The 14983-nt window shown below is 36.1% G+C and overlaps 1 protein-coding gene across 1 annotated transcript in view; it reads right to left on the reverse strand.

Annotated features, from left to right (window-relative positions):
* Positions 1-14983, reverse strand: part of COBLL1 (cordon-bleu WH2 repeat protein like 1) — a gene marked incomplete at both ends in the record, with an annotated part of 133096 nt that overhangs the window by 13644 nt on the left and 104469 nt on the right. The window contains 5 exon segments of the mRNA XM_084242165.1: positions 326-420; positions 1359-1593; positions 6464-6543; positions 7001-7002; positions 7005-7154. Of these exon segments, the coding sequence (XP_084098291.1) occupies positions 326-420; positions 1359-1593; positions 6464-6543; positions 7001-7002; positions 7005-7154 (562 nt within the window).

A 14983-nucleotide genomic window follows, 5' to 3' on the forward strand; every position in this document is an offset into this window, starting at 1 on the left:
GAGCGCTGGTTTGCGAAGCTGCCCGCATCCTCTGCAGCGCCGGTTCGATCCCCGACTGCTCCCCGGCCACGGAGGAGGGTCCCACATGGTGCGCAGACCTCTCCTGCCACCCGCTGCTCCCCTCAGCAGTGTACTTCGTCACTCTGCCTGTTCTGTTCTCCACTCTGGCTCTGGTGAATTCTCTCACCCTCCCTCACTTCTGACTGTACCCAGTGCTTGTATAAATAAATAAATAAATAAATCTTAAAAAAAAAAAAAAAGAATGGTCAGTGGCACATGGTAAGCTCTATGAAACTGTTGGCTACTGGTGCTGCTATTAACTTACCATTTTCTTGGTTAGGATCCAGTGACTTCAAGTTTTTTACACTGTCAACTATGTTCTTTTCAATGCTTGTATTTTGTACCATAATGTGTGGTCCTCTGCAAAATAAGATATTGTGTGTAATGTATTGATACTATTCAAACACATACACATGTATGAGAAAATAGGCAATAATTTCCAGACAGATGGACTCAAATAATCACATTTTTCTGCCAAATACTGGAAGTTTAATTCAAAGAAAAAATAAAACTGAGAGGAAATGCTAATATGAAACATCAGCCTTCATATGGCAATCCTATTACAAAGAAATATGTAAGAAACCTGGTAAAATGGACACTGCTCCAAAAAACAGTGTCTTTTTGTTATTATCAGCTATCTTCCAAATAAAAGCAAACTGAAACATGTTAGTCTCTATCTGGCAAAGTCAACAGTACGTCAGAATGTGGATTGACCATATTATCAGTTATCTTTGGTGATGGGAAAGTGTAATTTGAAGATATGCCCATGCAAATAATAGTAAAATTTTGATGATAGTTTATTTTGCCTATTGATTTCAGCATGTTCAAACACAATATAAGTATACTATAGTATACTTTTCAGTTGCTAGTATCAAGTAGAAAGTGCATTCTCTGCATCATACAGTTGGAGATAAAAATAATATCAGTGATTTAACATCATACTCCAATATGTAGAATTGCTTATTACCAGTGCATGAAAATCAGAGGAGCATCTGGTAAAAATTGAAAATTAAATATTTTATTTAGGTCAATAGTAATAGGTGAAACACATACAATACAAAGATATGGAAACTTTAACATCTGAAACACAAGTATACCAGAACTATCAAGTTCTATTTTATTTTAAAACAAGTACATGCAAACAGTTATTTTATTAATAAATTTTTTTTAATGATGGTAAAAGGGACAGTCTAAACTAAACAGGCAACTATATTTGTGTTTAAAATATCAGGTCTATATTACAGAAGACTAGTATTAATTAAACCACCAACAATACTTCTGGCACACAGACTACTTACTGTCCATCTGTGTTTCTTATTTCTTGTTTTTCTTCTTTGGAGTTCTTTGAGGACTCTTCAGTAACATTGCCAAGGGCTGAGTCAGGAGCATTTTTCAGTGTATTTATTATATTAGTAGATCCAAAAGGAATATCTTGTGACTTCAGAGAAATATTTTGAGCCTCATCTTTAGGCCCTTCACTCAGTTCTTCCTTTTCATCTATCTCCTCAAGGCTATAATCAGAGCTTATTCCAGCTACAAAGAAAAAAGAAATAATCCTAAATATTAATTTGCCTTATTCATCCTATACAATCCTGGCAATGAAGGGATTTTTAAAATAATAATTAGCTAGACTCTTAAATTCTGGTTTATAACTAATAGTGAAATACTTTTCTAATGGCGAATAATCATGTTAACATATAATCAGATTATCTCAGACACATACAATTCTAAAAATAATATGCTTTATTCATGGTAGAAAAAAAGATTATGCAAGCTCATAAGTTTCAAGTTACGTATTACATTTAAGGATATATGCTTCAATTTAAATGATTTTAATTTATACTGTAGTTCTAAATGTAAAAGTGAAAGGAACACGAGATTTTTTTCCATTGTCTACAAGTGCACTTACAATAAAATTTGACTCAGTAGTTATAAGTACTAACTACAAATGAGAATTATCTGAGTCCCCTTTTACAAGTTCTAGCACTCATAATCTACATCTGTTAAATCAGTATCTTGGAAGGATGGGGCCAATAACTTTAAGACTCTTCAGGCGATTCTAACGTATAATGACAAGTCACTCATTTAGATGCCAAATACAATTTTTAAAAATACAAATAGAATTAAGTGTGATGCATTGAAAATTAACTTTTATTTTTATCCTTTGATTCTCATTCTCAGAGTTACTACCTTTGTTTTTCCTATGTAGTATTAATGAGCTACATATAAGCAGATATGCATATTTACACATTTCTTTTTCTTTGTTGGTTTATATAAACTGAAGCATATTATACCTGATGTTTCTTAGTTATTTTTCCCCTCTAGTTAGTATTATCTTGAAGAGCGTCCTATATAAAAGTGTGTGTGAGATTCCATTCAATGGTTGTGGTTAATACATCATTATATAATTTTTTTTATCCTGATTCCTTAGGACCAACAAGGTACAAGAGGGCACATCCTAAGCAATTAGCATCAACACTAGTTATGAAAGTAAATTTAAACCAAAAGAATGAGGTTCTAGAGTTTGTTTATTTAAATATAATTCAACACTCCCATTTACACAATAGCAGCTGAATAAAGTTTAATTTTAGCCACAAAAGGCAGGGGGAAGGTAGTATAGTATTCGATTATAATTTTTAATAAAAATTTTACTATATTTAAAGAATAAAGTACTTAAAATATTTCTTTATGATTAGACATAAAGTATGTAATTTGTGCCATTTAATATTCAAACTTGGAGTATTTTAAAGGTATTTTGTTGTAAATGTGAAAAATAGATTTGTAACAAAAATATTAACAAATTTGAAGTGAATTTTAAAAAACATATATATTGACAACCTTGCTTTATTATGACATGAAAGTTAGTGTGATGTCAATGTACAATATTACGTGTCTATGGTAGCATATTTTATCTGTGTTTTAAGAGTGATTTTATATATTTTTAAAACTGTATATTGAGAAAAATGAACCATTGTTCTGGTTTAAAAGTACAAATGACTGAAAAATACTTAGATTTATATAATTTGAATTTCATTTTTTAGTCCCTCTGTAGATAGCAAAATTGAAACAAAAGAAATTAAAAATATTTAGAATTCACAAAGTGTGATGTATGTGAATGAAATTTAAATAATTAAGCTTTCAAAAGATGTTTTCAGAAGCTTGAAGCACTTGTAAGTTATAAAAGCTTAAATTTTTATGAAGGCTTTTGAGATACTTTATATATTTTTCCTGAGGATGAGTGTGAAAGCTTAAATTTTTATGATGACTTTTGAGATACTTTATATATTTTTGCTGGAGATGAACCAATGGCAAGGTTGTCTGATAAATACTACTCTGTCAAATAAAATTGTATTAAATTGAATCTATTGTAGTAAAATATTTATTGATTCATTCATTTGAAAAATACTATGTTAGATACTTGCAAACAGTTATTTTTGCTTTCATTTTTTAATTGCAGTATAATTTCCATTCAACAAAATTCATTTCTGGGATAGCGTTATTCCAGTTTTCATGTACACATAGACAATGTTTAGGGACATTGGGTTGAATAAAAATTCTGAAATAATCTACATTCAGGTTTTTGTGTGCATATAGGTTTTCACTTTTCTTGAGAAAATGTCAAAGAGTGGGATTTCTGAGTCATATGAAAAATGAATCTCTAAATTTTATTTAAAAAAAAACTTTCAGGGGCCTCCCCGGTGGCGCAGCGGTTGAGCGCTGGGTTGCAAAGCTGCTCGCAGCCTCTGCAGCGCCGGTTCGATCCCCGGCTGCTCCCCGGACACCGGAAGAGGGTCCCACATGGCGTGCAGACCTCTCCTGCTGCCCGCTGCTCCCCTCAGCAGTGTACTTCGGTCCTTCTGCCTGTTCTGCTCCCCACTCTGGCTCTGGTGAATTCTCTCACCCTCCCGTGCTTCTGACTGTACCCAGTGCTTGCATAAATAAATAAATGAATAAATAAATTAATAAATCTTTAAAAAAAAAAAAAACTTTCAAACTATTTCCTAAATTAGTTGCAACATTTTTTGTATTTCTATAAGCAGTATGTAATAGTACAGAAGTGTTACAAAACTAGTTTGCAGTGATAAGGACTTTTTATGAGTCACCGAAATACTGATTAAAAAAATATAGCAATAATTTAAAAATAAAAATCTAATCAAAAGCAATACTATGGGGCCTCCCCGGTGGCGCAGCGGTTGAGCGCTGGGTTGCAAAGCTGCCGGCGACCTCTGCGGCGCCGGTTCGATCCCCGGCTGCTCCCCGGCCACCCGAGGAGGGTCCCACATGGCGCGCAGACCTCTCCTGCTGCCCGCTGCTCCCCTCAGCAGTGTACTTCGGTCCTTCTGCCTGCTCTGCTCCCCGCTCTGGCTCTGGTGAATTCTCTCGCCCTCCCGCGCTTCTGACTGTACCCAGTGCATGTATAAACAAAACGAACGAACAAACAAATAAATAAATAAATAAAAAATGCCTCTATTAAAAAAAAAAAAAAAAGCAATACTATGGGGCCTACCCTGGTGGCACAGCAGTTGAGCGTTGGGCTGTGAGGCTGTCCGCAGCCTCTGCAGCCTGTTTCGTTCCCGGCCGCCGCGAGGGTCCACAAAAAACAAAACACAGGGCCTCCCCGGTGGCACAGCGGTTGAGCACTGGGTTACGAAGCTGCCTGGAGCCTCTGCAGCGCCGGTTCGATCCCCAGCTGCTCCCCGGCCAAGGAGGAGGGTCCCACATGGCGCGCTGACCTCTCCTGCCGCCCGCTGCTCCCCTCAGCAGTGTACTTCGGTCCCTCTGCCTGCTCTGCTCCCCACTCTGGCTCTGGTGAATTCTCTCACCCTCCCGCACTTCTGACTGTACCCAGTGCTTGTATAAATAAATAAATAAATCTTTAAAAACAAACAAAAAACAAAAATAAAAAGCAGTGCTATAGAAGATAAGCCATGCCTATACAACAAGAATAGTTCAATAAGATGTATGTATTCTTTTATATTTATATAGACACACATTGAAAATAATAAAGTTCAAACATTCTTGCCAGAAAAGCAGAAAGCCAAATAGAAGTTGATATCCTTCAGTGTCACTGACTTTATTCATCTTACCCCTTGTTAAATAGTCTTCTGTTTGGTTAGGAAAGACATTAAACTCCAAATCTATAAAATGTCAAATGAAAAGCAGAAAACTACTATTTCTTTATGATATCATTACACTGATCAACAAGTAACCAAATGTATACATGATGATATGTTAATATGCATTAGACAAAGACAGCAGGCAAGAAAGGCACAGTCACCTACATGTCAGAGATGCCACGGCCGCCTCGGGCGTTCCAGGACCATCAGACAGAGAGGTGTCATCTGGCCGTGTGGGCACAGTGCACTGTTCATGACTGGGGAGCCTGGGGCCCAGGGAGTCTCCTGCTAAAGTAAAATCTGTGGAAATGACACTTAGACACTAACATTAAAGCAAGCAGGGACCAAGAATATTTCAGAAGAATTCAGATATGTTTGCTCACAATTATTCATGCATTAAACAAGAAGAGGTAAGAGGGAGGGAAAAAAGAAGAAAATTAGATGTCAAGCGAAGTTTGAATAGCAGTCACACTGTTTTTCTAATACTTTCAGAATCTTATTTTACTTATATACTTTTGCTAAATTTCCTTTGTGAACCAAAAATATGTCATTGATGTTATTCTGGGTAGGAATTAAGAAAAACCATTACTATTTATTGAATGGAAATATTTTTATTCATGGAGGAAATAATTAGATGTGTCAAATCCTAATGCTTAAATATCATTTAAGAATTAAAGATTCAGAAGCATTTTGATGCTTTTGAGTTTTTCCTCTACTTGTGACTATGAAGAATAAAATTAGGTAGAGTTATCTTCTCTAATTTTCATATCTATTAAATTATCCTATTTTTTGATTCAATATTATCCATCATCATATTCACTTATATTTAACTAAGTCTAAAGAAATTTTATCATATTCTTAAAGGTTATAAATACCTATTATTAAAAATATTAGGGCACAGTATTAGATTGAATTACTGTGTCTTCTGCATACACTAAGGTTTTTTTCCAAAATAAGATGTATCATCTCTCCTGGGAAGGATATTATGAATGGCAACCTGACATTCCATAGGAAAAATAGGAGACCTAGCAGTGAAGGCGCTCAAGGTGCTACCACAGAATTGAATACTATTGGATTCAAGTGTATAATGTTATTACAATCTGAAATTTTCTTTTCAGTTTATACCTTAAACAGAGGGAGTAATATTTTTCATTTCATCTTATAAAATCTGGGAAATAAGACTCAAATCATCTATATATCTCTTTCCTATACAATTACATTCATCCATCCACAGTCATGAAAATTCTTTTTCTATAATTTGATGATGTGTAGTAAAGGTGTCATACCTGGGCAAGGTAGCTCCTCAGGAGAGTTTGCTTCTGAAACACTGTCTGTAGGAAAAACAGGAGATGTAGGAGCCAAAGTACTTAAGGTACCATTACAACTTAAGGAAGTTATTAATAAGTCACATTCATAAATGAAAATTCATTAGTAGTTCAACATTTTTAAATTCATAAAGACATAGTCCTAACCTTGTTAGAAAGCAATTTTAATGTCTGATACTGTACCAATACAACTAAAATTTACAAAGATTGCCACTTCTATACGTAGTCAATCCTGGAACGGCCATATCTTTTTGAATAGATGCACAAATTACAACAGGTTCATTTTAGGATAATGGAGCTCACAATTTTTTAAATTTTCACGTTCAGGTATAAGAAAGGCAGTTGAGATGAATCCAGGACTAAGTGCTATTACTAAAATTAATTAAAAGCCCACATTTAAGTATAATAAACACTTAATAAAAAATAATTTATAACCTATATCATTCCTACCATCTATATTAAATACAGATGTGATGTTAATGGCAAAAGTAACATTACCAATCATATGACTAGATTCCTCATCTGGATGCAGAGGCATTTTAGAGGGTGGAGAAGGTGCTTTTCGCTTTGTTCTTTTCAAAGACGAATTGCCAACAGGAGTGCTGCTGAGCTGCAATGATCCTGTCCTCACTCTGACTGCTCCACAGAGACTCTAAGGAAAACAAAATGACCACACACTGTCTTTATTTAGAAATTAATAGCAAACTTTAGGAAGATACTGACCTTCACAGCGAACACATTATTATGCCAATATAGAATGTCATTCATCCATTCAGAAACATTTATGGTAGTTTCTGTGGGAGCTAGGCTGTGGGATATAAAAATGCAAAGAAAAATAACATATGATCCTTCTCAAGAAACTTAGTTTAGAATGGGAGACCTGAGCCTCCCTGCTGGTGCAAGGGGTTAAGCTTCAGCACTGTGAAGCAATCCATAGCCACTGCGGCACAATTTTGATCTCCAGCCAGGGAGGTGACCCACATGGCACAGCAGACCTCTCCTGTCTCACCTGCTGCTCCCCTCAGCAATTTATTTCAGTAGATTCACCTGTTCTGTTCCCCATTCTCTCTCTGGTGAATCCTCTCACCCTCCTGTACCTCTGGCCTACACCCCAGCTCTTGTATGCAAAAATAAATAAATCTTTTAAAGAAAATAGAATGGGAGATGGACATGTGAACAAAATATATGAACTCATAGGCAACATGGTTAAAAGTAACTGCAATAATAAAATGATTATAGGTGCAAATCCTCGCACATGTGGTTATTTAAATGTAAATTAACTAAAATTTAAATACATTTTAAAATTTAATTCTTTGTCACACCAGCCACTTTTCAAGTCTTCAAAGGCAGGCATGGCCACCACCAGACTGGACAGCACAAATATACCATATCTCCTTCATCACAGAAAGTTCTATCAGATAGCAATATCTTAGAGATGTATTTGGATGACTTGATATACATAGTGTGAGGAAGAGTTAGAAGGAAGGGAGGGGACATCTATACTACCACACTCCGAGGTTCAGACCTCGGAGGTATTTACTACACAGGATCCCCTATATTATAGAAAGAAGGGTTTTAAAAGTCAGAAAGCAAAAGGCACATTTGCATGAGAGGCTCTGCAGTTCCTGTACCACAGGCTGTGTTCTTTTATGCCCAGTCAATAAAAACCCTGGCCACAGAACCAAGAATTGGAACATTTTTCCTATTTCACCATAGGCTGCAGTTTGACTTTGGCTCCATGAGGAAGAAGAGATGACTCTGTTGGCATCTTTGAAATCCATGGGAAATTGAATGACTCATAGTAACCACATTCTCACAAAAGTCATTGGCAGCAGGGTTAGTGGAGAGATACCACCCTTAGTTGGTTATAAACAGAGGGCATCAATAAAAGGACAGAACAGAAGAAAATGTGAGCACAAAAAAGTCTTCTTTGAGATTCCAAGAAGAAATGCTGAAGCTTTTTAAAGGGACTGAGGTTCAATAAGCCATAGAGCTTATGAAATGGGTGATGAAACACTTGTTCATCAATACAGTTGACTTGATTAATCTTTCTCTTTTTAGCACTAATGTATCAATGACAAACATTTCAAAAATCTGTGTTTACCTAAGGCAACGTCATTTGAGGTCTTCAACTCTATACATTGCTAATGCTCACACTTACAGCATGTGACTGCCAGTCACTGCTAAGATCATCCTACCTCAGTAGACTGGCAGCTTATTGCTTCCCAGCCCATTACCAGGTCATCTCTCTCTTTCCCCTTATAACAAATATGCTTAGAAGATTTATTTTATAATTTTTGTCTACAACTTCTTGTCTCCCCCTTGAACTCTTCCAGTCAGCTTTTTCCAAACATTTGAACCATTGGGGCCTCCCTGGTGGTGCTAGGGGTTAAGACACAACCTATGAAGCTGTCCGCAGACTCTGCAGCACAAGTTCAATCCCCTGGCCAGACATGGAGCAACCCACATGGCGGAGCAGACCTCTCCTGTCTCTCCCACTCCTCCCCTCAGCAGTGTACTTCAGTCAATCTGCCTGTTCTGTTCACCACTCTGTCTCTGGTGAAACCTCTCACCCCCCATACCTCTGACCTATACCCCAACTCTTGTATGCATAAATAAATAAATCATTTGAACCATAAAAACTATTTCTATCAAAGTCATCAATGACTAAAACAGTGGTTTCTTCTTATTATTGGTTCATTTGACCTGTCAATATCATTAAACAGCTCATCACCCTTTTAAAAACCTCATTTCCTTATTTCTTTGATACAACATTCCTTACTCTACCAAACTTCAAACTCTTTGTTTCATTGTTGATTCCTTTTCATCTCACTCCTTGAATATATTCTCTTTAGTATTTATGCCTACTCTCTCCTTAATCTCCTCTAATCTTTTAGTTTCATGTATTATTTAAACACTAATAGATTCAAAACTTTTGTCTCTATCCTGGACCTCTCTGATGTTCACTGATGTCTAAACCCATTTCAAACTTTGTGTGTCTAAAACTAAGAACCTGATTATCTCTTGTTTCCTGTCCCCCATCAAAATAATCCTGTCTTCACAATCTTCCTTGTTTCAATAAAGAGCAAGTCATTCTTCCATTTATTCAGACCAGAGTCACATGAGTCTCCTCTCTTCTCTCACACAACCTATCCATTCTGTTGGCTCATACAGATACCAGATAGTGCAAATCATCAAGAACCTTATAATTGTACTCTCTGATTCCACATTTTCTTTTTACTGTCCCTTTTCAATAGTGCAGCAAAAGGATCCCCTTAAAATTGAAGTCAGAATAGGCTCCTTTGTTCAAAACCCACTAAGGGTTTCCCAAATGGAACACAAAAGCCAAAGGTCTCGTAACAAATTCAAAAGCTGTTGATGGGTGACCTGGTCCCTAGATCTCTCTCACTGCCTCCTTTTAGTGTGAGGCTTACCCTACTCCAGTCACACTGGCCTTCCTGCTGCTCTTCAAATGTGCCAGGAATGCTCCTATCTCACAGTGGTCCCACTTGCTATTCCCTGTGCCTGAATGTCCTTCCCATAAATTAATGTTCCATTCCCTCATTTTCTTCAGGTCATTTCTTAAATGTCCCCTTTTCATCAGACCCCTCTGTGATCCCCAATACTTCTTATTGCTCTTCCCAGCTTTACCTTTATGAGCAGCAGTTACTAGCTCTCTGACAAACCATATAATCGGCTTATTTATTTTGTTTATCATCTATTTCCACTGTAAGGGCAGGAATTTTTTTTGTTTTTGTTTTTACTATAGGAGCAGGATGTTTTTCCTCCTATTTTTCTCACCTCTATATCTCCAAGAACAGTATTTGACTGATTAAAATTCTCAATAAATACTTGTTGACTGAAAAAAATAATAGATACCCTCTCTATTTTTATTTTTTTAATTTTATTATTTTGTTTTTATAGAGGCATGTTATTTATTTATTTATTTGTTTGTTTTTTTGTTTATACATACACTGGGTACAGTCAGAAGCACGGGAGGGTGAGAGAATTCACCAGAGCCAGAGTGGGGAGCAGAGCAGGCAGAAGGACCGAAGTACACTGCTGAGGGGAGCAGCGGGCGGCAGGAGAGGTCTGCGCACCATGTGGGACGCTCCACCGGTGGCCGGGGAGCAGCCGGGGATCGAACTGGCGCCACAGAGGCCGCGGGCAGCTTCGCAACCCAGCGCTCAAATGCTGCGCCACCGGGGAGGCCCCCTTCTCTATTTTTCAACAAAAGGCTTTCATAAACTTGGACTAGGAGAGTATAGAAATCTTGTGTCATTCCCATCTTACAAGACAATATAAGTACACGTAAGGGAAGTGAACTAATTCATAACTTTTTTTTCAGTCTTTAAACTTGGCTACACATCAAGATAAGTTTAGCAATGTTTACTATTTTGTAATTTTGTCTTGTTTCTGCCAGAGAAGAAAGGAAGCCTGCCCCCAAAGAGAAAAGTTTGAGTTAGTTGCCATCACTGCCAACTGTGTTAGGTAGTAAAGAGGAGGGCAGGTCACCTCACAGGGACAGAAACAGAGTTAATTCCACAGGGCTAGGCACTTGACTGAATACCCCCTTAGTAAGATTACCACCTCTTAGCAAGAGTGTGGGGTAGGGTGACCCTGGGCTGCTCTTACAGGAAGGCAAACCATTAAACATCTTCTATACCAGTTGATATGTAACTGCGGCTGCTAACTTCTCCCCTCAGTACTCCAGTCCCTACTCCAGAATCTTCACCTCTCCCAAACCACCAAGAAAAGAGCTAATGCCTGCTACCTAAACACAGATTGATTCAGTCTGTAAAGTCAACTCAATTAAATATAATATCAGAACCCCCCCTGGATGGGCTGGAGGGTGAAGGCCGGGGGACGGGGGGTGGATCCTCACTCAATTGCTACTTGGATCTTTGAGAGAAAGGCCCTGAGATAAGAAAAGCTGAGATAGAAATGCAGTGATGGATTAGTATGTAAATATGTATCATTTTGAGTAGAATATGAAGTTTAGGTAAAGACCTTACTGATATGTCTCTGTATTTGGAAATTTTCATTTGCTATCTTATAAAGATAACAAATTTAGAGAGCATTAGGGAGAAGTTTAAAAATTCTCTTAAAAGCAATATGTTACTTCACTTTTAAAAACTGATCTAAAACATCAAAAGCAGAAGATGTCATTTAATTTCTTGATGAGTTTGCCTCCGTAAAACCCTATTAAAGCACCCGTCATTCCTATAACAGGGCTAGTTTGATTAGTAAGAATGAAGTAGTGATTGCTGAATGGATGAAGTTGTGGCAGAATTTGATTTTCCTCCTGTTCCATGCTGAAAATTTGTATCCCATGTTTTGACTGATTGTTTTCACAAGGTCTATGACAAAAACCCACTTTCTATTTTGGGTCAGATTCCCAGGCACCGTAATTGATTGATCTCTTCTATTATGTGATAACAGCAGTCATGACATGGATTTCTCAGACAACTGTATTAGTTTAGTAGTTTCAAGTCTTAAATTTTGGTTATAATAAAACAGATAGCATAGAAATTAAAAGGGAGTTTATATATAGACTCATAAATTTTTATGACTCCATCCATAACTCAAAAACAGCATAAAAAATAGACTCATAAATTTTATTACTCTAAAGTCTTAAAATATGTTAATTTTTTTGGTGAATGATATTTATATTTCTATGGATAATTTAAAATTTGTCAAAATATATAGATTTCAGTTTTACAAACACTAAAAAATTTTCAGTAGCTCTCAAAAAGAGAGCTGGAGGCAAAGCCAAGATGAGTTTGAGTTAATGAAGAGCAAAGTTATAGATATTTCATATAAATAGACGTAAATTTCCAGAACTGCAAATGAATCAGAGATTAAGAATGATGAAATTAGGAAAAGAACATAATTGTCACTGAATGACTCAGGCAGATTCACATGATCTTTCATAACTAGATTTATACTGCAATTATTAGTTAAAAATGTATTATCTATAAAAATTTTAAATTTAACAAATGTCATAAAATAGTTCAAAGGCAGTTTTCAAGGAATAAGAATGGAGAGTTTAGAAAGCCATCAGTAGATTAATGACAAGAATGTAAATTTTGTTCTGAGGTAGGGGTGATGTTAGCTAACTATATACTTTTTGTTCTTTAAGACAAAGAAGGAAGATTTTTTAAAATTTTTTTTTTTTAAAGAAGCTAATGGAAAGAATTTTCATCAGTTAAGAAGCAGCTGAGCAAAGTTAAGTGCTAAAATCAAACTTGGAGCTATCTTATTTTAACTAAAATATCACTGTTAAGACTAAAGACTTAAAGGTATCCCTGTGCCTTAAGGAGGTGATGTTCTGTATCTGCTGAAAACATTCTTCTCTGGGATAAAAGCTTGCAAGAAAAAAAGGCTTATTTAAGTTAGAAAATCTCACTGTTTCTGAATAGACTATAGCCAAGAAAACTGGTGTGTCCTGTGGTCTATGTAAACGCTATATAGACATATATATAGATATAGATATATATATATATGTCTACTACATAAGTTTTCTACTACATAAGTTTAGAGAGGCTCCTAACCCCAAAATTACAATGCAGGAAAGCAGACTTACTAAACTATTAGAATAAGGCAAACATACCATGGGTTCCTACATAAAAATTAAAATATGCCACTAATGCCTCAGCAGCAATGTTCTTAAATACTCTTTATTTCTGTCAAATTTAGGAGTAGGCTCCTAATAGTCTCCCAGTAGTTTTAGTCAGGATTTCTTGCCTTGGTCAGGGTTGAGCTCCCCAGTATTTTGTGTGAATATGTCTAATTGGAGAGAAGCTTCCAGAAGGTTTGCAAGTTGGAAGGCAGTCCACTGTTATGGTTAGCAAACATAAATTTTGGAGATGATGTCAAAGCTTCAACTAGGAAGAATTTATTCTCTCTGCAAACTTCAGCCTCCTTATCTACAAAATGGGAAAAGAAACAGGACCAACCTCAAAGGGAGCTGGATGCTTCAGTAAAATGTTATATGTCAGATACTTAGCACATTGCCCAGCATACAGCACATGCTTTATAAATACTAGACAATACTATCACATGTATTCTATTTGCAGTATGTAAAAGTACTCTGTAAATAAAAGAAGCAAATGATTGCAACACTGTAGAGGTTAGAGTAAAAAGTATGATTAAAAGATTTTTTTTAAATATTTATTTTTATTAATTTATACATACAAGAACTGGAGTGTAGGCCAAAGGTGTGGGGTGGGAGGGGGAGAAGATTCACCAGAGACAGAGTGGGGAGCAGAACAGGTGAATCCACTGAAATATACTGCTGAGGGGAGCAATGAGACAGGAGAGGTCTGCTGTACCATTTGAGTCAGCTCTCTGGCCAGGGATAGAACCCAGCAGCTGGCAATAGCTTGATAGTGCTGAGACTTTAACCCCTGTACCACCAGGGAGGCCCAAGGAGATTTTTTTTTCTAAGAATATTTTCTCTTTAGTGATGGTGGTGGTAGGAATCCTATTAGCATCAGTATCAGTTATAATTAGCCTTAAAATCCCAACAGCACTCACCACTCAGCAACTTGTGCTGAGCAGTTTGGCATAAACTAAAATCACTGCCTATAAAAACTTCAGTAGGAAGTCACCTTAGGCAGCTTCATCAGACCTTAAAGGAATTTAATCAAGGCTAACTAACACCAGTTTGTTAAATCTTGTGATGGGTACATTTATTTCATATATTTAATGTGCAGAATTAAAAGGTATTGCTAAGAACTGTCTTTAGCTTTTACCACTATAGTATATTTCCTTTGGTTATATTATATATATTTTTTTAAAAGGAGTTGAGATAAACTTATTTTTAAATCCAAATGGTTTACAAAACAAGAACAAGAGGTTTTTACTAGGGAGAAAGAAAACACTTTGGTTAATGATTAGAGATATTCAATTATTTACTTTAGTTAGCGTCACTAAGTCTGCCTGCTATTAGTGAAAACTGTACCTCCAACAGGAATCTACATCACTGAACTTTATGGTCTGTGAAAAGGAAAATAATGTACAAAGAAACAAAATACACTACCAAAAATGCCAAGGTCATGTTGAAAAACCATGACAGAAGTTATCCTTCAGAATTCACAAGCAGATTAGAAATTATCAGTTCAAAAATGGAACAAGTTTAACACAAGAAAACAGAATTGAATAGCATCCAATAGATTTACTGAGTACTGGTGCTGTACTGATTATTAGATCACTTATTAATCATAGTTAAATTATAAGATGTGGGCTACTGAAATCAATATATCCTGGGTAAAAGAGTTAACTAAATGAATACAAATAGAAAAAAAAAAGAGAAAAACCTGAATTAAACAATGAATCAACAGTGGCCTAAATTCAATGACATTGTGAAATGTTGCTGTTAAGATTTTATATTTTTATTTCTGTTTGTAATATTATTTGCAGATGTGGGGAGGAACAGTTTAAGCAAAGAACCTAAGAAATCTCTTGAAATTGTTTAAA

The sequence above is a fragment of the Talpa europaea genome (assembly GCF_964194135.1).
Source record: "Talpa europaea genome assembly, chromosome: 1".
Classification (NCBI taxonomy): Eukaryota; Metazoa; Chordata; class Mammalia; order Eulipotyphla; family Talpidae; genus Talpa; species Talpa europaea.